Source organism: Physeter macrocephalus, chromosome 6 (assembly GCF_002837175.3).
Source record: "Physeter macrocephalus isolate SW-GA chromosome 6, ASM283717v5, whole genome shotgun sequence".
Classification (NCBI taxonomy): Eukaryota; Metazoa; Chordata; class Mammalia; order Artiodactyla; family Physeteridae; genus Physeter; species Physeter macrocephalus.
The window spans coordinates 44,591,250-44,616,846 of NC_041219.1; the positions used below are offsets into that span (position 1 = coordinate 44,591,250).

General features: G+C 36.4%; 1 protein-coding gene across 1 annotated transcript in view; it reads right to left on the reverse strand.

Annotated features, from left to right (window-relative positions):
* The window catches only part of ENTHD1 (ENTH domain containing 1), a 94,012-nt gene extending 68,615 nt beyond the window's left edge, over window positions 1-25,397 (reverse strand). The window contains exons 1-2 of the mRNA XM_007102329.3: window positions 25,049-25,397; window positions 12,400-12,642 (exon numbers count right to left, since the gene is read on the reverse strand). Coding sequence (XP_007102391.2) covers window positions 12,400-12,642; window positions 25,049-25,397 — 592 coding nt within the window. The remainder of the gene's footprint in view (window positions 1-12,399; window positions 12,643-25,048) is intronic.
* Between the last annotated feature and the right edge of the window lie 200 nt (window positions 25,398-25,597).

Sequence of the window (25,597 nt, forward strand, 5' to 3'; positions counted from 1 at the left end):
AAAGGAGAAATCACAACTGACACTGCAGAAATACAAAGGATTATAACAGACTACTACAAACAACTATATGCCAATAAAATGGACAACCACGAAGAAATGGACAAATTATTGGAAAGGTACAATTTTCCAAGACTGAACCAGGAAGAATTAGAAAATATAAACAGACCTATCACAAGTAATGAAATTGAAACCGTAATTAAAAATCTTCCAACAAACTAAAGTCCAGAACCAGATGGCTTCACAGGCAAATTCTATTAAAGAGTTAGAGAAGAGCTAACACTGATCCTTCTCAAACTCTTCCAAAAAATTGCAGAGGGAGAAACACTCCCAAATTCATTCTACGAAGCCACCATTACCCTGATACCAAAATCAGAAAAAGATATCACAAAAAAAGAAAACTATAGGCCAATATTACTGATGAACATAGATGCAAAAATCCTGAACAAAATACTAGCAAACAGAATCCAACAGCACATTAAAAGGATCATACACCATGATCAACTGGGATTTATCCTAGGGGTGCAAGGATTCTTCAATATATGCAAATTAATCAATGTGATAACACCACATTAACATATTAAGGAATAAAAACCATATGATCATCTCAATAGCTGAAAGCATTTCCACTAAGATCAGAAACAACACAAGGATGTCCACTCTTGCCACTCTTATTCAACATCGTTTGGAAGTCCTAGCCATAGCAATCAGAGAAGAAAAATAAATAAAAGAAATACAAATTGGAAAAGAAGTAAAACTGTCACTGTTTGCCAATGACATGATACTATACATAGAAAATCCTAAAGATGCCACCAGAAAACTACTAGAACTAATCAAGGAATTTAGTAAGGTTGCAGGATACAAAATTAATGCACAGAAATCTCTGGCATTCCTGTACACCAACAACGAAAAATCAGAAAGAGAAATTAAGGAAACACTCCCATTTACCATTGCAACAAAAAGAATAAAATACCTAGGAATAAACCTGCCTAAGGAGGCGAAAGACTTGTACTCAGAAAACTATAAAACAATGATGAAAGAAATCAAAAATGACATAAACAGATGGAGAAATATACCATGTTCTTGGGCTGGAAGAATTAATATTGTGAAAATGACTATATTACCCAAAGCAATTTACAGATTCAATGCAATCCCTATCAAGCTACCAATGGCATTCTTCACAGAATTAGAACAAAAAATTTTACCATTCGTATAGAAACACAAAAGACCCTGAATAGCCAAAGCAATGCTGAGAAAGAAAAATGGAGTTGGAGGAATCAGCTGCATAGCACAGGGAGATCAGCTTGGTGCTTTGCAATGACCTAGAGGGGTGGGATAGGGAGGATGAGAGGGAGGCTCAAGAGGGAGGGGACATAGGGACATGTGTATGCATATGGCTGATTTGCTTTGTTGTGCAAAAGAAACTAACACAGTATTGTGAAGCAATTATACTCCAGTAAAGATCTATTAAAAAATATATTAGAAACCATCAAAACTGCTTTATCAAGGGATTTTGCCCTCTCTTTTTAAGAGCCTTCGTGCACAACTACCCTCAGTGGGATAGGGAGGGTGGGAGGGAGGGGATATTGGGATATATGTATACATATAACTGATTCACTTTGTGGTACAGCAGAAACTAACACAACATTGTAAAGTGATTATACTCCAATAAAGATGAAAAAAGAAAAAAAAAAGCTAATCCAAAAAATTTACAGCAGCAATCTGACATGGAAACAGATGGACCTAAAGGTAATTTTAAAAGAAAAAAAAAATAATAACTGGTGGCCAAGAAAAGAAAAAAAATCTAGGACATCCCCTCTCTCCCAAAGGTGATACCGGTGAGTTGATGAGATTCTGAGATTTCTCATCAATATTCTCATATCTGGAAAAAAAGGGAACTGAATGGACAATGCTATTTTCCCTCCTTATGACTGAAAAGAGGTGGAAACAGCTAAAGAAAAAAAAATAGGTGTAACAGAGTTAGTAAATAACGATGCTGACACTTAAATGAAAGTGAAAGCCATAGTTTCACATTGAATTGGGTGAAGGATCTGAAGCTGAGGGTATCTCCCCACCTGATGGGAATGGGGCACATTTCCCAACTTGATAGAATGAGCAGGATCTTGTACAAAACACTCGGAAGTCCCGTATTCTAAACAAGGTTGCATATGGCCTAATGAAGGCCCCCATTCCTCCTTGCTCCAGAAAAGTGGATAAAATAAATAGCCCACAAACAGCAACTTGGTGGAGAAAACAAACTGGTCTCAGATATAGTACAAAGAGTCAAGAAATCACACCTGAGCAAATAACCACCAAAATGTATTGTGCTATACAGTACCTCTACTAACCCATTTACTTCTTACAAGAACTCTATAATAGGAGCTGTATTATCCCCATTTTACAGAAGATGAAATGGCAGCATGAAATTTTAAGCAGCATGTCCAAGGTCATACAATCCACACAATCTGAATCAGGATTCCAATCCAGGCAGTATGGCTCCAGAACCTGAGTGCTTAACCAGGATTCTCTATTGCTTTCAAAACCGTGTCTAGTCAGAGCTGTCTGAGCATCAGCAAGATGTAAAGAAATGACCTGGCAACTAAATAAATATATTCCAGTAGAAAAAAAGAAAAGAGACGAGGAGGAAGAGAGCAATAGATGGTATGCCAAAAAAAAAAAAGATTCCAAATGTAGAAGAAAATGTAGCACGAGGAACAGAAGGAAATTCCTCACAATATGGCATTAGATGGTTTTTGAAATTATTGTAAATTGTGTTTTCATATATTTCATTTTATAATTGTTTGTTGCTACTATATAACATCACAGTGTTAAGCATTAAAAAAAAATGTTTCCTGGCCTTACATATCTCCTCCTCTCTTTTAGGAAATGTTTTCCATATCTCCTTCATATTTTTCAAATAGGCTCTTCTTGTTTTATAGGAATTCTTTATATATTCTGGAAACTAATCCTTGTCAGTTATACGTGTCAGAAAATTTTCTCCTAGTTTGTAACTACCTTTTTCACTTTTTTATATGGTGTTTTTTGATGAGGAGAAAATTCTTAAATTTAATATAGTTTTATTAGTTTTCTATTGCTGCTAAAAATTACCACAAACTTAGTGGCTCAAAACAACACCTATTTATTATGTCACAGTTCTGTAAGTCAGAAGCCCAGGCAGGCTTGACTGGGTTCTCTTCTTTGAGTCTCACAAGGCCAAAATCAATGTGTCAGCCAAGCTGGACTTTCATCTGGAGACTTGGGGGAAGAAAACACTTCCAGGAGCATTCAGGTGGTCGGCAGAAATCAGTTTCTCATGGTTGTAGGACTGAGGTCCCCATTTCCTTGATGGGTGGCAACCAGAGATCACTCTCAGCTTCTAGAAACCATTTACATTCCTTATCACTACATCTTCAAGCCAGTAAGGGTGCATCAAATCCTTCTCACTCTTGGAATCTCTCTGACTTCTTCTAACACCAGCTAGAGAAAACTCTGCTTTTAAAGGGTTCATGTGGTTACATTAAGTCCACCTGGATACTCCCTTTTTGACATATAATGTAACATAATCATGGGAGTGATAATTCATCATACTTCACAGGTTATGCTCACATTCAAAGGGGAAGGCATTATATAAAGGTGAGGGTCATTGGGATTTATTCACAGAATTCTGCCTGCCACAATAGTCAAAGTTATAAATACTTTTTAAAAAATAGTTTGATCGTTTTGGGTTATGTTTAAGAAATTCTTCCCTATCCCAACGTGAAAAAGATTCTCCTATATTTTCTTCTAACATTTTGAAGTTTTGTTTTTTTCACTGTTAAGTTCTTAATTCCTCCAGGATTTGTTCTTGTGCATGATATGAGGTAGAGACCTAATTTCATTATTTTCAATATGGATAAATAATTTCCCTGGTATTATTTATTAAGCAGTTCATCCTTTCCCCACCAATGTGAAACGCCACCTCTGTCATATACTAAGATAACATAGTTGCCCAGGTCTGTTTTCAGGGCTCTATAGTTTGTTCCATTGGCCATGCACCCATCCCTGCATCAATACCACACTACCATGATTACTGTTGCTTTATTCTTGTTATCTAGAAAGGCAAGTCCTCCACCTTATTCTTCTTCAGGAACATTTTGGATATGCTTGAGCTTCTGATCCCTTCAGATAAATTTTTTGAATCAGCTGATCAAATTCAATTTTTAAATCCCTTGGGACTTTGATTGTAAATGCACTGAATCAGTGATTCTCAACTGGGGGCAATTTTGGCCCCCAGGGGACATTTGACAATGTCTGCATACACTTCTGGTTCTCACAAAAGGAAGGGATGTGTGCTAATAGCATCTAGTGGGTAGAGGCCAGAGATAATGCTGAAAATCCTACACTGCACAGGACAGTCCCCACATCAAAGAATTATCTGACTTAAAATGTCAATAGTACCAAGCTTGAGAAACCCTCCACTAAATTTATGCAATTTGGAGACAACTGATACTTAATATTTTTGAGTATTTCAATAAACAATTTATTTTGACCTTACAGCCAGCCATTTTGCTAAAACTCTCTTATTATTTCTAATATGTCTGTAGATCTTTTCAAGTTTTCTATATGAAAATCTTTTCATCTGCAAATAAATTTATTTCTTCCATTTCAATACTTATGTTTTAAATTTCACTTACTTGTTTTATTGTCATGGCTAGAACCTCCAGTATAAAACTGAATAGAGGAGAATGGGAACTTTTTCTTCTACCTGATTCTAAATAGAATACCTCCACATTCAAACGTATGGAAATTTTTTATTTACATTTTTAATACTCAAACTAAATTGCATTTTTGCTAGAAAAAGTGCTCTGCATGATACAGATTCTTTGAAATGTTAAGACTTTCTTTATAACATATAATCAATTATAAAATCCATACTTTAAAAAATGTTTTATTTACTTGACCTATCAATAATTGAGAGATTTTGAAATCATCTACTATAATGGTAGATGTTTCCATTTCTTCCTGTAGTTCTACCAATTTTTGCTTTATATACTTTGAAGTTATTTTATTGGTTATATTCACATTTAGAAATGTTCTGTCTTCCTGGGGAATTAAACCTTTTATCATTCTCGTTAATAATGCTCTTGGCTTAAATTCTACTTTGTCTGATATGAATGTATCTATACTAGCTTCCTTAGTATAATGCCTGGTTTATCTTTTTCCACCCATTTGCTTTCAACCTTTATGTGAACTTATGCTTGCAGCATATATATATATCTGGATTTCTTTTTCCCCAATTTGATAATCTCTGCCTTTTAACAGATGAATTTAACCCACTGATATTTATTGTGATTATTAATATATTTGGACTAATTTCTACCATTTTACTTTTTTATTTCCATTTGCCCCACTTTATCTACGCTTCTTACCCTTTATAAAATTAAAAAATATTTTTCATTCCATTTTTTTCTTGCTACTTTGGAATTTACACACTCTACTTCTCTTCTTTTAGCATTTACCCTGGAAAGTTTATCATGCACATTTACCTTTAAATGTTTAACGTCAAATAATATTCTTACCCATCTCTCAAAATATACAAGGAACTTAGAATACTATAATTCTGTAGACCCACTCCCATGGTTATCCACTATTTTAGTTGTCTTTTTTTTAAACTCTAAAGTTAGACATTATTATTTTACACAGAAAGTGTTTATTTTATTTTATATACATGTTGACTATTTGTTAATCACATCCCCTTACATCTCCAACCATTCTTCTGGAATAATTTTCCTTCTCTTTGAAGTATATCCTTTAATTATAGGTCTCATGGTGGTAAACTCTCAGTTTTTGTACTTATCTGAGAATGACTCTTTCACCCTCAGCCTTGAATGATAGTTTTGCTGAGTACACAAATATAGGCTGTTATTTTCTCTCTGCACTGTGAATATATTGTAACACTGTCATTCGGCCTCCATTGTAATGGATGAGAAGAGTTTACTTTTACTGACATGGTAACAGTCATTCCTCTGTAGATGTATCCTCTATGTCTAAACATTGCTTTCATATTTTCTATTTACATTGGATATATCCTCTAGTTCACTAAATTAAGTTTTTTATTTCGATGGTATTTCTCATTTCTGTAAGTACCCATTTTTCAAATTCATACATCCATTCCTGATAATCTTTTTTTTTGAAGTAAAACAGTTTTAATTCTTAAGAGTTTAGTTCAGCCCAAGGACCCAAGCTGTGAGAGATATAACTGACATTTGAATAATTGGATTAATTTAGAAAAGTGCAAGTCTGGTTTTGACAGTTATGCTTTCGTATATGTCTTTTTTAAAGATTTTATTTTTTAGAACAGGTTTAGGTTTAGAACAAAATTGAGAGGGAGGTACAGATTTCCCATATACCTCCTGCTCCACACATGCATAGCCTCCCCCATTATCAACACTGTGATTACATCCTTTATTTATTTAAATATTTAAATACATAGTTCTTCTACATTATGTATTCAACCTTTCTAATATCTACAGTCTGTGGGGGACTAGATATGTTCTTTGCTAATTACTTTCTCCTGCGTTTGGTGAGACAGATTGTGAGTTCATTGCCTGACTTTAATTGGTGGGAATCCTATGGACCTAACTTGTGAATTGAACAGGTTTTCTTCCTGCAGAGAGAACTACCCAGAATCAATTCAGCCCCCTCTTGAGGGTCTGGGTTCAGCACAGTAATCCCATGCTTTCCTTCCCAATGCTAAAGGCAGGCCCAAAATTCATTTTCTTAACTACTAATAACTGCCCTTAAGCAACTCAACCTCTACAGTCACCTGCAGTGTCCCACAGGCACCAGCTCCAAGTCACTTTCACCTGAGCTCACATGTCCTGTTCTTATTTCATTTATTAAATTAAATTAATTAATTAAAAATTTTAGGAGGGATCCTTAGGGACTTCCCATACCTCTGGTGAGGCCAGAAATGTCTCAGTGTATCATTTCTAGTCTTTGACTGTTGTGCAATAAATGAGTTTCTTGGAGCTCCTAGTAAGTGTTATTGCCAGAAGTAGACCTGAAATATTTTTAGTGAAACTTAGCATCTAGTACAATTCCATTTTTATAAAAACAATTTCTTTCTAGTTATTCATCTTTATACATATATGTATGGATGGCTAGAAAGATGCTTAGAATTTATGTTCATCTGATATTAATTATGGCTATTTCTGAGTGACGGGATTGGAAGTGATTAATTCTTTACAATGGGCCTGTATTTTTTTTTTTACAAGAATAGAGGGATTTTTCTGAAACAAAAACAAAAGAAGAAAAATAAGCAGACTAGAAGCAAATATTCTAAGATATTAACAGCAGTTGGTTTAGGGTGGGTAGGGGTATAAGTTATTATTATTTTCTTTTTTATACATTTGTTTTTAAATTTTAAAAAAATCACTGCTTGAACATTCACCAATGTAAATGTTTTAGTAGCAACCACCATTTGTACCATAAGCCCTGCCATTGAGACTGTATGTGATAAGGCAACCAAGTATGACTCTACATCAACTCTCTAAGTACAAAGTTCACTGCAGGAAGTAATATCAACACTGGTGTTTTGCTTATAAAAGTATGACAACTGATAAGCAGCTGTGTGATACTTCTCCAGTAAGATGGTGATCTTGACAAATGTTATTATGGTAGGATGGTAAGAACTCAAGCCTGACTGGGTTCAAGAACGAACAGAAAAAGAGAAATTGAGCATAGCAGGGTTTTTTTGAGAGTTGAGATGTAAAGGGGCCCAGAGAAATGGGGTAATAATTGGAGGGGAATTTGGGGTCAAGAGAAGGTTTTGTTTTAAGATGGAGGATCATATACATGTGCTTGATTAAAGGACATTATGGATTATATGATCTAGTTTTAGCTGAAATAATCTTTGCCGATGGACAAGTGGTTTAGAGATTCACATAGTGAAATGATGCCGGATTGAAAATAATGCCAAAATGCAACACCAATGAACAAGAAAATGGCAGAGTCTACACTTCTAGCCACAGTAGAAGCTGTTGATCAGCCACATCATGGGGTTCAAAATAGGGGAAAGCTAAGCGGATATGAAAAGAGGTCAGCCCTGTCCCCCAATCAGTAATATTAAAGAGACTAACTGAAATACAGGTTTCTATCTCATCATTACTGAACCTCTCCCATGTGTTTATTGCGTATGTTGCTCTCTGTGAGGAATCTTTTCCAACTAATATGATATTAAAATCAATGAAAAAAAATTTTTAAAGTATGACAACAAAAGTTAAACTTTGAAGTTTAACTTTTGGTCCAACAGGAATCATATACCATTTTTAGGGAAATATTTCCATGATGTAGAATGTTATTACATTTACCATAGGCCAGAGTAATCCTTCTCTAATACAGGTAAAGTTCCATTGCAAAGAATAATGCCAGTAAAGAGCTCTTTATGGAAGACTGGATGATCCACAGAGGTCATGCTTTGCTGGTCTAGTTGTAAGCAATGTCTCTGGTGATAGTTTTTATAATTATTACCTCTAAGGAAAGGACCTAAGTCTGATGCTTACAGCTCAGAGAAGCTGAGTTACCACTGTGCTTTATATAGCTTTCTGCCTTACCAATCAAGCTGCAATTATCCTTCAGCTCATCTCTTCCTTCGAACAACAAAATCATTTAAACAAGAACTACCCAAGCTATCTACCAGAATTAATTAACATGGGGGAAACATCCAGAACAGGTAAAAAGAAGTAGAAGCACTGATGTGTGTATAACACCTTCTCTAAAGCACCTTTTTTTCCCTTGCTAATTCACCACAAAGAAGTGAGGCACAGCTGTTTCAGCTCTGGATCCTAAAGCCAGGGTATCAGATTTCTAGCAATGCATGCAATTTTACATTTCATTATAACTAAATTATTTAGAGGAGTCTTTAAATTCCTTCTGATGGAAATTTACCTCTATGATCCCATCACTTGCCTCCATTTTCTCTAACTCAAATGTTAGAGTCATTTTCAATTTCTCCCTTTCTTCTCCAATACATCATCTACCTACCCATTTACTTTCTATATTCTGCCTTTAAACATTACCTTTCCCTCATTTCCATAACCCTAGATCAGGTCCTGGATGCCTGGATTGAAATAACTGTCTCTTATAAAGCTTCCCTCCAATTTGTATCTCCTTCATGTCTACACAAAGCAGTAAGAATTATCTCCCACCAACAGCTGTTTTCAGTAATAAGAAAGCTAAGTTCTGTGACTAAGCTAAACATCCCTTCTGTTCTCCAAGGCCTACAATGGATCCTAGTTGCAAGTCATATAAAATTGAAATTTCCAAATACTGTTCATTATGTCCTTTATAAACTGTGCTGAGTACTCTCAATTATCTGCCCACATTTTTCTACATATTAAAATTTATATTCTCTATGTCTTTTAATCTGACAACCATATATTACCATGATTAATTCATTTCTTGTATTCTTTCCCACTATGGTAGGGACTATTTGTTGTCTCCTATATTTATTCTCTCCTTCTTCCTTAACAGTAGATTTTCTTTCATCTGGGCACATGTCGGTTCATATAAAGACTACATTTCTCAGCCTCTCTTAAAGCTAGGAGCGTCTGTGTAACTAAGTGTTAAACAGTAGCATGTAAGCCAAAATGTCACGGGCAACTTCCATAAATGTCCTTAAAGGAAAGGGGCATTCATATTTTCAACCCCTCCTCCTTCCTACTGGCTAGAAGGCAGATGTGATGGCTGGAGTCGAGCAGCCACCTTGGATCATAAAGTGGAAGTTACATGCTGAGTTTGGTGAAGCAACAAGACAGAAAGAGCCCTAACATCATGGAGAGCCATATCAATCCTAGAATACCTAGCTCTGGATTATTTTAGAAGAGTGAAATTCCTATTATGTTTACACCACTACCAATTGTGTGGCCTAATACTGTCACTTGTAGGTGCACCTAATTTTAACTGATCTACCCACCTCCAAATTTTCATTTGCTACTTCTCCTAACCCATTAATAATGCCCCCCTAGTAAATTTTCATATTTTCCCCCCACCCAACGGAACTGTCAGTTTTCTTTCTTCTTTTAAAATACAGTTTCAGATTCAAATGCCTACATGGATATGGTTAGTACTTACTGCCAAGCTTACTTACTCTAATTTCTCTTTTTTGAACACAAACACGCACATCTATATGTCTACTATGTATGTGTACTATACACAGTAATGGATAAATGAAATTTTAAAATAATGTAACAGATTTGTAACAAACTTACTATAGTTTTATATCCAAACATTCACTACTCACTTTAAATCTTACTACAGATGCACTTCAACGATGCTGTCACTCACCAAAACTCTTTTTAAACACCATTTTTTGAAACAGACTGAAAGCCCATCACTAGATATAACCTCTGTGAGAGCAGAAATACACCCAGTTTGCTTACCAGGCCTAGAACAGTGTCTGGCATATAGTAAGTAGGTACTCAGCACATGTTTGTGGTATGAAAAAAAATTAATTGTAGCAAAACTTCTTCATTTGCAAGTAGATTGATTTTTTTTTAATAGTCAAAAGATATTCAGAGCTCAGCCTAGTGAATAAGAAGCTGTTATCAAGCTGGGAAATACCATTTTGGGTTTTTTAAAAGCAGTGACTATAAAGCAATAAGCTAGATTTTCTTATATGAATCATAATAATGGCTCAGAGTTGAGCTACGTCTGTAGCAATTTAGGGACTCACTTCCTAAGCTTACAGTGAAGTGAGCCAAGCTTGCTCCCATTTCAGAGAGTCTGCACCTGCTGTTCCCTCTGCCAGAACACCCGATATACCTGGATTGTTCCCTCACTTCATACAAGTCTCTGTTTAAATATCTGCCTCCTCCAAAAGGCCTTCCCTCCCTACCTGACCTAAAATAAAGCATCCCTGTCACTCGCTGTCCTGTCACGGCTTTCCTTCTCTTGATAGGACTTGACACTATCTGACATAATATTTTATATCTATTTTGTTTATGTGTGTTTAATATCCATCTCTGTCACTAGAATATTTGCTCCATGATGAAAGGGACTTTGTTTTACTCACTGCTATAGCTCCAAATTTCTGCTAGATATCCAAATTTCAAATTATAAATTTAATAAATATGTTTATAATGAAAGAAAAGAAGAGGAAAAGAAATGGAAGAAGGAAGAACAAGAAAGGTAACAGAGAAGTAGCAAAAGAGGTGAAGAAGCTCTGGATGAGTCATAATTGGTTATTTTACTCTGTTACTTTTTTCTAGTATCAGTTTGAATTTAAGGCTTCCATGAGAAAATTTCAGAATGTGTCTCTCTCGAGATTTATTTCAAAGTACTGGGTACCCTAAAGAAAGAGGTTCCACGACTTTCAGAAGCATTTGGTTGGTATTTACTATTGTAATTACAATGCCCCCCTTTTTTACTGTCTTTCGACTGCCCCAGTCCATACAAGTACAAATTGAGTGAACATTTGAGAACTCCTGACTTAGAGTAGTACTTTAATGATTTTTAGCAGGATGGGTTTGTGTTGGTATTACTATTAACATTTTTAAATTTCAATATTTAACTGACACTTGGAATATCTCCCTTTCAAGATGTTGCTTAATAGAATTACATGATAAAGATGGGAGGCAGGCCTCTGAAAATGCTTTTAACTCTATGTTACTCCTACTATACCCCTCACTTACAGCACGAAGTGTAGTTCCTTTCAAGGGACAGTTACGTAAGTCGCATATCATTAATGTTTTTGCTTCCTCAAACTGTCCATTCTTTACACACAATTTAATAACAGGGTTTGTACTAGAGAAGTTAGAGCAAAATGACTTTTCTTTATGTTTTAGCAAATTCAGTAGAAAAGATAACTGCATTTTCCTGCTGATTTCTATTACAACATTATAAATAAGTGCCTTCTTTTTTAGGTTCAGTAGTCCAGATTTAAAGTTTTAGGCAAAGGAAAGGGTTATATAACACAGGGTATTGTCCTAGAAGAGTTTTAGAGCACTTTCAGAATTTTGAGGCACATTTTTTTAAATGTCAATTTCTTCATCTGGAGGATCAAATAGTGCAAATGCACACACACCCAGACCCCTAGTCTCAGAAAACAGTTCTTCACTCTCCAGTTATGATTAACATCTTAAAACTGCATCACGATGCCAAATAGGGTAGTCACTAGTTTAATACCTTTAAAGCTCAAAAACATTTTATTTGAATCCCTGATAAACACACTGAGAAAATAGTCATAAAATTTTCTACTGAATAGTATCTTTCATCATTGTTCTCTACAGTATAATGTCTAATACAGTAATAGTAGTTCTAATACAGTATTAGTGCTTCAGTACTAAAACCTAATGTTTTATATGTTTTAGGTGTTCTTAAATGATACCTATTGCACTCTAGGCCAATGCCCATTATACGTACTTTTATTATGTAGCCTTGCAACCTTAAGAAGCTTATGCTTCTTCTCTGAAGCAGGGATTTCTTGTGCGGGAGCAAAAACACGTGCTGTCGGTGAGTTACCCGTACCAGGTACCTTTTTAGGAAATGTCAGAGAGTAGGAGGTACGCCGTCTAGTCCGACATGCTACTTCCCTCTCTCTATGCAGCAACTGTCCATCCGTCAGCAACGTTATAACTTGCTTAGACTTTTCCCGGATATAATAACCTGAAAAATACATTAATTGGGTTAGAAAAGAAAATATTAATTAAGGCTACGATTAAGTTTTATTCTAAGGAAAATTAGGAAAAAATGAAAATGTAAGCACAGCAAAAAGTCCTCTAGCAAATGTAGAGGGAAATTTAAGTTTCATTAGAATTGTCAATAACTGTACTCCTTTTCTTATGCTTTAAGAAGTAAATAAACATATGATGAAATCATATCATACATTGGCATTACATTTTTCACCTTAAATATGGTATTGGATTTTCCTTTTGAAAGCAATATATACTCTTCAATAAATCAAACAATACAGGCATACAGAGGAATGAATCAGATCTAGATGTACTGACCTAGATGTATGACCATGACATATGGCTAAAGATTTAAAGTAACATGCATAGCATGATCCAAATTTGTAAAGCATAGGGGAAAATAAACCATTATATATGTAGATGGAAGAGAGAAGCAGATAGAGAAATACAAAGATGGGTGGATGGATGGATGGATGGATGGACATGGATGGGCAGGTGTACCCACAACATTGTGTATATACACAATCAACATTGTGTATAACTTAGGGATACAATTAGGGTAGGACAAGAGAAGGGAGGGCAATTGGCTTGTCTCTGACATAAAAGCTTATCAAAATAACGTGATGCCATTAATAGAGTGCCAGAGGACAGTCTAAGACCAGAATTCTAATAATGCTGCTGTCCTTAACCATCGGAGTGACTCTGAGCCAGTTAGGTGGTCTGTCTAAGCCTGAGTTTCCTATCTGAAAACCATATAAGCATATCTGTTCAGGTTAATTCACAGATATAAAATTATACTCATTCAAATATGTAGTATTACTAGTACTATTCTCAACCATCTCCCATGAGAAATGATAAAGGAAACACCTCTCCACACCTTGGGACCAACTCATATTGACATCTCATGTTTTCCAGAAGTAAACTGAAAGTCCCTAAAGATTCACTACTATGCTCACTTTGGGCTCCAAGTGTGATGAATTAAAGTGTTAATATTTCCAGCTATAATTTACCAGTAGTGGAAGTAGTGAGAAATAGTCAAATTCAGGGTATATTTAGATGGCAGGGGCCACCAATGTTCTCTAAGTGCCAGTCATTTCATTAAGATTGATATGGACAACGTCAAAAAACCTTTGCTCAAGTTGCCATCTTTTCCAAGATTATTTATCTAATCTCACTTCTTAGCCATTTCTTCCTTCCAAACTTCTTTGATAACTGCTTTAAACCACATCATTCTCAGCACTCTTAATTTCCTAAGATTGGCTTGCAGTCAATAACCAAAAAATCCCACGTGTTTTGGGTTACCACTCTGGTGCATGATAGAAGCCCGCTGTGACTATCCATCTTTGGGGACAACACACCAGATACTACCTCCTCCCGGATAATTAACATAGCTTGATTTGGTGGGGGGACTTACCTTCCCATTCTTCGCTTCATGAACTCATCTCCTTCCACTTTCCCCCTCACTCCCTCTACTCCAGCCACCTTGGCCACCTTATTCTGCAGTCTCACCACACTCTTTACCTCCTTAGAGATGAGTGCTGGCCGTTGCTTCTGCCAGGGACTCTTGGATGACCAGAGCCCTGATTCATTCAGGCCTCTACTCCCATGTCACCTCCTCACAGCAGCTTTCCTTCTGCCCACCCTCTCTAAAATAGCCTCACCCCCCTCACCCTCTATTCCCTTACCCTGTTTTACTCTTCAACTTGGCATTGATCACTACCTAATACTGTTCTATATAGTTATCTGTTTACTTGTTTATTGTTTTCTTGCCTAGAATACAAGCTCCATGAGGGCAGAGACTCCTTAGTGTCTAGAAGAGTGATTGGCACATAGTAAATGCTCAATAAACATTTACTGAGTGAATGAATCAATAAAGGAGCAAATGACCAAAAAAGTCTCAGTTTTCTCCTTGACATAATACAAATGGAGCCAGATAGATGAAAAATACTAATTGACAATTTACCACTTAGCTGCCTGAGAAAGTTGCTTGGCCTGAAATAACTTCTTACAACACTCCTAATTAGAAAAGGTTACAACTAGAAATTATGGGACAGATGTGGAATATTCTACTTGGAGTCTGCAAGGATTGGTGGAATTTGAGGACAGCTGCAGTAGTTCAAAGGGACGAGCTGGTACGTCAAGCAGAATGCCAGTCAATGATGGAGGGCTCCTCCCTGCAGCATCAGGATGGTGGGGCCACAGCAGTTTACAGAAAACAGAGAAGAAATCACCCAGAAGTGAACTTCCCATTCAAAGCTGCCCACTGCCCTAGCTACCTCCCACCACCCTCGAGATGCTGGAGAGCGGGAACCTGGATGTTTTAAAGCGTCAAAGTTGAAAGTGAAAAAAATCTAAGAGCCCAGTAAACCTGCTTGAGATAAATAATAACAGGGATGAGATATATAATAACAATAGCAATAAGATGGCATCTACTTACTTCTTACCAGTACGTTTCAAAAAAGAGTGAATACATAGTACTTAAATAGAATAGTACCGAAAATAGAATAAACTTAGGCAACAACTGCTTTGTGTTTGAAAAAAGGGGGGCTAGGGAAGGGAACTGGGAAGGGGGAGAGGGAGAAAAGGAGGCAAGGAGAGGGAGACAGACAAAGAGAGGAGAGGGAGGGAGGGAGAAAACAGATTCTCTGAAATAAGAAATTAAACTATGTAAGAGATCAATATCCAAAGACACTATGTAAAACACATCAAGATGAAAAGCTTGTTGGTTGAGGCGAAGGTTAAAATAAAAATAAAGCTATATACTGTTTAATTGGGAATGTTTTGGTTATAAGTGACAGAAACTCAATTTGAACTGGCCGTGGGAAAACCAGGGGCTGCAATTGGGCCTCAGATACAAATGAAGCAGAGACTGGAAAACTACCAGGACCCTCCGCCTCCCACCTCTGCTTCCTCCTGTGTAATGCCTTTATTTTCTCCTTTCGCAGGTCGACTTCTTCAATCTGGATGTGGATATTACCGCAGACAGCTCCAGATTCACACCTCACATGCTGCCACCTGAGAAGTACCCCTCTTCATTTATTCAAATCTGAAACATCCATGAGAATGGCACTGAGTGGCCCAGCTTGAAAGTCATACACTCATCACCGTGGCCAGAGGGTGGGATGCTACCACTGGCAACCCCCATTAGAAAGACACAATGGAGTGAGGGGAGGATCAACAAGATAGAAAAATGAATGAGGAAAAAGCCAATTTGAGCAATCCCCCCAAACTGAAGGGACAAGGACATACAAATCACTAGATCAACTATGCAACAGACCAGTTCCCAAGGATGTTAACTTTTACAGTCATTTCATCATTTCCTGAACACTTAAGTTTCAGGAAATGTTCTAAGTAGTGCGGGCACAGGTGAGGAAACAAGAGACAAGGTCCCTAATGAAGATAATTTCAGATAAAAATTAATGCTCTAAAGGAAATAAAGCAGAGGGACATGCTAACTTCAATTCAGGGTGCAGTCAAGGAAAGTCCTACTGAGGAAGTAACATGTCAGCTGAGTCTTAAATAGCAAGAAACAGCCAGCTGTGCAGACATACAGGCAGAGAGCACCTGGCAGAGGGAACAGCCCAGATTCCACTTCTTCAGGAAAGCCTTCTACTGAGAGATAACAACCCCTCTTCCGCCTCGCCCTACATGTACATCAGGGACTCGATGGTCAGGCCCTGCTTTCACACACTCTCATAGCACCTACACTTGTCTTTCAGAGTGCTTCCACAGTTTGTAACTGCCTATGTGATAAATGTCTTTTTCCTCCATTAGAGTATAACATCCACAAATGCCAGAACTGTACTTGTTCACTTCAGAGATACTTAAGAAATGTTTGTTAAATAATATGCTGAGGAAAAATTTCCTAAACGCAGGGGAGGAGTCTATATAAATTCACAACTGAATGTCATGTAACGAGATTTGGACATATGGTAAATTCAAAGATATTGGGCACTGAGATGAATCAGCAAGAAAGACACATACCAGACTTAAAACCAAAAAACACATATTGGGCTTCTTGTTATAAAACATCATAATACTCCTCTCTCCGTTCCTGACCCACTGACCTGCCAAGATCTACTCTTCTTCCTATATCCCTTTCTCAGCGAGTTTTACTTCCATTCTAAGCCAGAAAGATGAACATTCACCTCCCCAGACTCAGTAAGCCATGTCTGTTGATTGCACCTACTAACCATCTTCCAATTCCATGCTTTCCTCTCCATTTCCCTTAGTTCAGGCCTGTGATGTTCTAAATCATTTATTTATCTGCAGTCTCCTTTCCGATCTACCCTCCACAGTGCCTTCAGGGGTGGGGATGGGGTGGAGTGCGGAGGAAGAGGAGAAGTATCCCAAACAGTATAGCTGATCAAGTTATTTTCATAAAAAACCTTCAGTCAAGTTGTCACAGTAAGTTCATGCTTCAAAGTGCCCTTCTGCTCTGTTCCAAATGCACAGCAATAATAGACATCACCAGTTCTGAAAAACAAGATAAAAACCTCCAAGAACCAGAAATATCAGAGAAATGAAAAAGCACTGAACAGGGCTCAAGCCACAGGGCTGCTGGGCTCTTGATCTGGCGGCCAGGAGTTCAGCCCCTTAGGTGTTAGGGAACCAGAGGTGGTCTCACTCTTTGATGTTAGGGGATATCCATGCTTGTGAGAGAAGGCTGGAAAGAAAAGAAAAAGGAAAAGGAAAAACAAAACAAAACCAGCCACTAATTGCTTCCTGGGCTGTAACATATTTGTAGCTGTGGGAATAGAAGGACACAACGCAGCCCTAAGGCCTGGAACTCAACTAAGCCACCCCCTGGCTCAGCAACTGAATCTGTGGAACCCTCATATCATCACAGGGCATGACCCCTGAGCTACCTTTATAATGCTGTACTGGAGGTGGAAACTGAAAAATCAGCATAAATGGAAAAGTGAACATGGTGAGCTGGGGAAGAACCTCTCACCCAAAATAAGCCTGAAAACTAAAATTCCAAAATAGATTCTTAAAAATCTTAAGATGGTCAATAAATGCAGCAATTAAAACATAAATTCACTCCAAAAGAAATCAATGTTCTATAGGATTCTATAGGATCTTCTATAAATCAATATTCTATATTATTGTAAGATTTAAAAATCTAATAACAAAGATTTTAAATAAGTATTAGGACAGAAATTAAATAAATACTAAATAAAGATTAACACAGGAATCACATTCACAACAAGGAATATGAAATTATGAAACAAAACAAAAAGACAGAAATGAAACAAGAACAGATAGATATGAAAAGAGCAAACTTAAAATCCTAGAAATGAAAGCTATAGTCACTGGGATTAAAAAGAAAAAACCCTCAATACCCAAGGTAAACTCCAAAATCTAACAGTTGAAGAGAGAATTGGTAATCAAAGAATAGTACTAAGGAATTTTTCCAAAATACAGCACAGAGAGGCAACAAGATTAACAAGATTAACTAAAAGTCATAAGGGACAGATTGCAAGACCCCAATAGTCACTCAGAAGAAGTTTCAAAAGAAGAAGAATACAGTAATCACACACACTAAAAAAGCAATATTCAGAAAGAGCTGGGAATTTTACAGAAACGCCATAGAATCCTCACGTCAAAAATGATCTCCAAACACCGAGCAGGATAAATAAAAATAAAACTATACCGAGAAACACTGTAGAAAACCAGAAGAACATGTAAGATAAAGAGAAACTCAAAGCTACCAATCCCTTCTTTGGGCCTACAAGAGCCCACTGGCCACTCAGTCAGCAAACATTTATTCGACACCTCCACAAACTAGGTGAAGAAACAGAGATACAACTAAAGTAATCTCAGCCCTCCAAACGCCACAGTCCAGTGAAGGGACTGAGGTAAAATAAGTCATTACAGCAAAGCCATGCGTGCTACCACGGACGTGTGGACAAGGTGCTACGGATGGGTGAACTCCACAGGCAGTGGGAAAGCACTTCTGGTGCATTTTGCATGAAGCTTTACTTGAACGTGAATATACACTGCAGGAAATAATAAAAGTAAAAATATGTCAATGGCTAATATTTTTACCTAACATTGACTTATGACTTACTATGTGCCTGACTTTCAGACATTATCTCTAATCCTCACAACCACCCTCAGAGTTTACAAAGTCCATTTTACAGATGAGAAAAGAAAGTTTAGGGTGGGTAAGAAACTTTCCCAAAGTCATAAAGTTGATAAACTAGAAAAGAGAGATTGGCTCTTAAAAAAATAACAAAATATAGACTTTAATTTCTTTGACTGACTTTAGTATACAAATGCAAGCTATTTTATTTGATGAGAACCTGAGAATGATTCTGCTGACACAGCACTGAAGTCGTAACCTGGTTACTGGCCCTTTTGTGTTTACTGTCTGCTGTCCATATGAGTACAATAAACAAAGAGCACTGTGGGAAGACTGGCTGGACGGGAACAGTTAACTTTATACAAATTCATGATTTGCTTCTTGCTACTATGATTATCAGTATGACTGTATTTTTGAAAAGGAGCAAAAGACAATCCAAAATATTGAACTAGGTATAAAGGTTTTGTTTAAACTCACAGTAATATAACTTTTAACAATAACATAACAGGCTTATGATGACCCAAAAGTCTATAATATGGTTGTTAAAGGAAATTCATTTGTTCATCAAGACTACAAAAATGTTTGTTATAGGAAACCACATTTGCTCACGGAAGCTATAAATGAACTCGGCAGCATTGTGTTAAGTAACCCGCCTCTCGATAGATCAGCTACATTGCATTAATTAGTCAAGCCACCAACATCTAGCAGGTGAGTTCAATGGTTAGAGAATTCTGACTACTGCTGTCTGACAGCTGTAGAAAAAAATTAAGTCTGTGCCCTTTGAAGCTACAGTTTTTTCCACAGTGCTCAGTCACTACATCACACTGCTTAGGAACTGTTGCTTTCCACTCCCCACATCCAGTCCCTTCTGTAAGAGAAGTAATACCTCCAAATTTTAGTTTTTTGACTTTTAGAGCCTTAACACAGCTAACCAAGATCTAAAATAATTTTTTTACATTGAAATGTTTTCTTTTTCTTGAACTTTCTCTTTCCAGGTATCTTGTCTCTACTCAATTTATTCCAGGCGCCTTGAAAAGAAAATCCCTATCATTCCTTTTCTCTCCTACTTGCCCAGGCTTCCTCTTTCTCTAAGCCTAAATACCTGAGTTTTTCTCTCCTTCTAAGAGTACCTGAACTCAAAAAACAAACTCCCTCTCAAAAAAAGTTGATTTTAATCATTTATAAGCTAGTGTAAATATAAACAAATGTATTACACATTCCAGAAAATTTACCTTTCACATTTTAATTTCTTAACTATAGCTTAAAAGGCTTTGTTCTTACTCCAAGACATTACGACTTCAGTGAGCAAATGGGTAGGTGAATGGTAAGGGTTCATCCTCGAGTTTTGGAAGACACACAGAGAAGCAGCCTATACAAAATCAGCCATCAACATAAATGTGAACTATCTAATTTCCTAAATTAGATGACTGATAATGACAGCAGAAAACTAAAATGGCACTTATGTCATCAAGGCATGCTACTTCTAGTAAAATAGCTTAACCTAACTTTTTAACACTGAAAATTTGTTTTTTAAAATGTACCTTTTAAAAATCTACCTTTAGTTTAAATATATGTGTATAATATATATTTACTTTATATAAATGTAAAATGGCCCATTTAAGTGAAATTAACTGCAATTTCATGACTTATCTAATTGAGAATAAAACAGTACATAAAGTTATAAATATGCATTTCTGAGAATCTGAATTGGTTTTATAAAAAGAATACTATAATTTGTTTAAATAAATTGTTTAGTAGTATGAAACATTCAACCAGGTATTTTTCAGACAATTTTAATTAAGTTCATTCTGGTAGCTAAATGAAACTTTGTTAGGATATTTTTAAGAACTCCTTAAAAATTAAGAGAGGCTGTGTAGCATGATAATAGAATAGAACTGAACAGTATTAGGATATATATGTTTTAATCATGTTCAGCCATTAATTAGCTGTGCAACCTTACCTAAAAAACTTAATCTGAGTGTTAACTCATCATCTCTGTAAGAAAGATAAGACATATCCTACGTTCCTCATAAGATTTTGTAAGGATCAAATGAGATACCACACATGGAAATGCTCTATTATTAAGATCTAAAAATGCTCAAACAACTAGATACCATACAGGAAAGAAAGAACTTTACCACACAATATACCTCCAGTATTTCAGGTGAAATATCTCGAAATATAAAGTAATGTGTCCAACTGTTAACCTCAAAAAAAACTACAATAAGTATAATACAGTGTCCCAAAAGTCTGAAAACACAGGGAAAATCATGTATTTATTGTAAAGTTTTTGAGATTAATAATTAGATTCATTGCTTTAAATTTACTTCACCTGAAAAGCTGTCTGGAAGTTGAAGAAAAACATATTGAGAACATTATTTGAAAATGTTAACTAATGTACTATTTGAAAATAAATTTCTCCTGTTTCCCAACTACTGTGACTTGTTTTCTGAATTTTTTTCCCCTGTAGTATCACTATTATTAATTATTCATCATGTTCTATATGATAGGCACTGTTATAATGTTGGAGATGGAGCATGGACGAAGCACACATAAAATGTTCCTGCACTCATGAAACTTAGTTTCTGGGGATGCTGCTTCTGAAAATACAACCCAGAGGGGCATTCTCTGAGTACCCAGGGCTGGTTTTAGCAGTGATGGAGACATGGTGACAAAAATAAATCCTGCTTGGGCTTCCCTGGTGGCACAGTGGTTGCGAGTCCGCCTGCCGATGCAGGGGACACGGGTTCGTGCCCCGGTCCGGGAAGATCCCACATGCCGCGGAGCGGATAGGCCCGTGAGCCATGGCCGCTGAGCCTGTGCATCCAGAGCCTGTGCTCCACGACGGGAGAGGCCACAACAGTGAGAGGCCCGCGTACCACAAAAAAAAAAAAATAGGTGTAAATCCTTGTGACTTTAGACTAGGCAATGAGTTCTTACATATGACACTTAAAGCACAAGCAACCAAAGGAAAAACAGATAAAATGGACTTCTTCAAAATTTAATCAGTAAAATAAAAAGACAACCTATATAGAATGGGAGAAGATATCTGCAAATCACCTATCTGATAAGGGTCTTGTATCCAGAATATATAAAGAACTTTAAAATTAAAAAAAAAAAAACCAAAACAGTTAAAAATGGACAAAGGATTCGAATAGACATTTCTCCAAAGAAGACATATAAATGGCCAAACAAGGTTAAGAAAAGTTACTCAACATAATTAGTCTGTAGGGAACCATAAATCAAAACCAGAATGAGATACTACTTCACATCTAGTAAAATGGCTATAATAATAAAAAAAAGATGGACAATAACAGGATTAGCAAGGATGTGGAGAAATAGCAATCCTCCTACACTGCTGGTGGGAACGTAAAATGGTACAGCTGCTAAGGAAAACAGTTTAGTGGTTCCTCAAAAAGCTAAACATTGACTTAACATATGACCCAGCAATTCCACTCCTAAGTATACCCCCAAAGAAATTGAAAGCAGGGACTCAAACTGATACTTGTACACTAACGTTCACTGCAGCATTATTCACAATAGCCAAAAGGTGAAACCAACCCAAGAACCCATCAACAGAAGAATAGATAAACAAAATGTAGTAAGTACATACAAAGGAATGTTATTCAGCTACAAAAAGGATGAAGTTCTGATACATCCTCTAACATGGCTGAACCTAGAGGACTTTATGGTAAGTTAAATAAGTCAGACACAAAAGGACAAATACTACATGAGGCCACTTATATCCGGTACCCAGAACAGGCAAATTTATAGAGCCAGGAAGTAGATTAGATCAAGCCATGGAGTTACCGCTCGATGGTTACAGAGCTCCTGTTTGGGGTGATGAAAAAGTTTTGGAAATAAACAGTGGTAATGGTTGTGCCACAGTGTGAATGTAATGAATGTGACTGAACTGTACACTTAAAATGGCAAATTTTATGTTATATTTATTTTATCATAATTTTAAAAATTAATAATACACCAAAACCCATAGGATTGTGCACTTTAAATGGGTGAACTGTATGATATATGAATTACATCTCAATAAAGCTTTTTTTTTTTAAGTGAAGGAAAAAAAAAGAAGAAATGAGCTCTCGAGCTGTAAAAAGAATCTTATGAAAGAATCTTAAATGCATATTGCTAAGTGAAAGAAACCATTCTGAAAAAGCTACGTACAGAATGATTCCAACTATATAACAGTCTGGAAAAGGCAAAACTATAAAAACAATAAAAAGATCAGTGGTTGCCAAGGGTTCAGGGCAGGGGAGAAAGGATGGATAGGTGGGGCACAGGGCACTTTCAAGGCAGTGAAACTGTTCTGCATGATATTGGAATGGTAGACACACGACACTGCATTTTTCAAGACCCATAGAACTGCAGAACACAAAGCGTGAACCTTTGTGTAAACTAAGGACTTTAGTTAATAATAATGTATCAATAGTGGTTTAATTGTAACAAATGTACCACATTAATGCAAGATGTTAATAGGAGAAACCATGTGTGGGTGGGGAAGGGTATGTAGGAACTCTGTACTTTCTGCATAATTTTTCTGTAAACCTAAAACTGCTCTAAAAAAGACTATTTTTAAAATGTATACTTAACACAGAGATTGCACTGAATTTTATCCTCTTCTCATGATTCATAAGACTATTCACTTTAACAAATTATAATTTTACATTAGATGGGGAGGAAGTGCTGATTCTTTTACCACTGCAGAATATCAGGCACTACTGAATCTTCTCAGTTCAGTATCCTGTACAGCCTTTCCCTACTTCTCCTCTTCCACCCCCGACAAAATTACGTTATGACCTAAATTTCCGTATTCATAAAACTACTTCCTTCGTAGTTTTTGAAGATTCCATAGTCTTTGGAAACACTTTCTTACATTTATGACTAAATTCCAGTCTAATTATAATTACAGTGACATTATTATATCAAATTACCATGCCTCCTATTTTATTCATTTTGTTCTATTTTTTTCACATTGCCACGCTGGTTTTACTTGGTCTAATTATAAAATGTGTTTTAAAATATACAAGTTTATATAAAACAAAATAAAAATCATCTCTAATCCTACCAGTACCACTTGATGAACTCTTATCTTATATACATAAACATAATTTTTTAAACAAAATTGGACCATTTTGTATATACACTCTCTTTCTTTCATTTATTCTCTCACTCAACAAATGTCGATGGCTCCTCTCCAGCCAAGACCCAGCAATGGGCAAGGCAGACAAAGTCCCTGCCCTCATGGAGCTGACATCTTTTGGGGAAAAACTGGCAAACATATTTGCACTCCTCACAACCATCGTATGAGACAGATACTGTTATTATCCCAATTTACAGAGAGCTAAACTGAGGCCTCAAGTAATCTAGTAAATTGCCTGAGGATACACAGCTAGGCAGTAGCAGAGTCAGGATTCAACCCCAGGTTGAATGACAACACTATTTGATGACAGACTCTGAAGCTTTTAACTTATAAAAGAGATACATATCTTAGTATGATACACTGATCTTTACAAAATGGTACTGGGGGTAAAAGGTTGGATTAGCTCCCCAAAATAACATATTAACTCCAAGGACATCGTTCCTTGACTTCAATCATGAAGTCTGTTCATGGAAAATTATTCAGTACTATTTTGTCATATTTAAATTAAGTAGGACCTCAAGTCCAACTTTTTAACTTTTTTGGTGTATTTGTTTTATTTTTTTTCACTTTATTTTTAAATTCAATTTATTTAGACTAAAACAAAAACAAAATCAGTTCACCCATTTCTCCCCACCCAAACCTCCACCTCTGACAATCACTAATCTGTTCTATGAGCTTTTTTTTTTTTTTTAACTCCACATATAAGAGAAATCATACAGTATTTGCCTTTCTCTGTCTGACTTATTTCACTTTGCATAATGCCCTCGATGTCCGAAAGAATGAAATCTTGCCTTGTGCAACAACATGGATGTACCTCAAGGGCATTATGCTAAGTGAAATAAGTCAGACAGAGAAAGACAAATACCATACCATCTTTCTTATATGGTCATCATCTATAAGACATCATTTTATCAGATACCTAAGTGTGTAAGTTTCACACATCCTTTTGAAAAACAACATACTGTTCTCTAAGGCACTCAAGAGTCAACACAAAGGATTAAACTGAAAACCATAACAGTCCCAGAGGAAAGGCAGATAGTACATTTAAGAACAACTTTCTCCCAGCTCCTGCTTTAAAATGATCCCCTCCCAAACTCTTAATCTTTACTGGCACAACGTATAAACTTCTTCAACTGGTACCTTGATCTTTTCCAGCTTCATCTACGTGTTGAAAATCTTTTAGTGTTTGAAGGTTATGGAACCCCTCTCTGCAATGCTGAATAACTTTCTTTGATCCATTCTTGATGAGATAATCCATCAGGGTAAGGGATTTATATACATGGCGCCAGTTCTTCCCATGGTCGTTGAGTCTCTGCCATAACATACTCATAATCTCTGAGAGAGAAACTGTGTTGAAAGTCAGGTCACTGATATCTAACATCAGAGAACTAGAAGGACCCCAAGGGTCATTAGAAGTTGCTTCCCTGACTTTTATTTCCGCATCTGAGTAATTTTTCACAAAGTTTTTTACTTGCCTCCTGAATGCCATAGGTAAGACAAATTTGAAGGTGAGATGGGGGTTGAGAGCAATGGATTAGAAGTTTATGTGATTGGTTTATAAAACCTTTGAGAGGTAGTTGGCCCCCAGCTCTGCTGCTCCCAAATACAAATGATTAATCTCCACCTTGACAACGTATCAATTTCCTGCAAAGGAAGGCACAAACAATATGTAAGTTAAATATTTTTTTA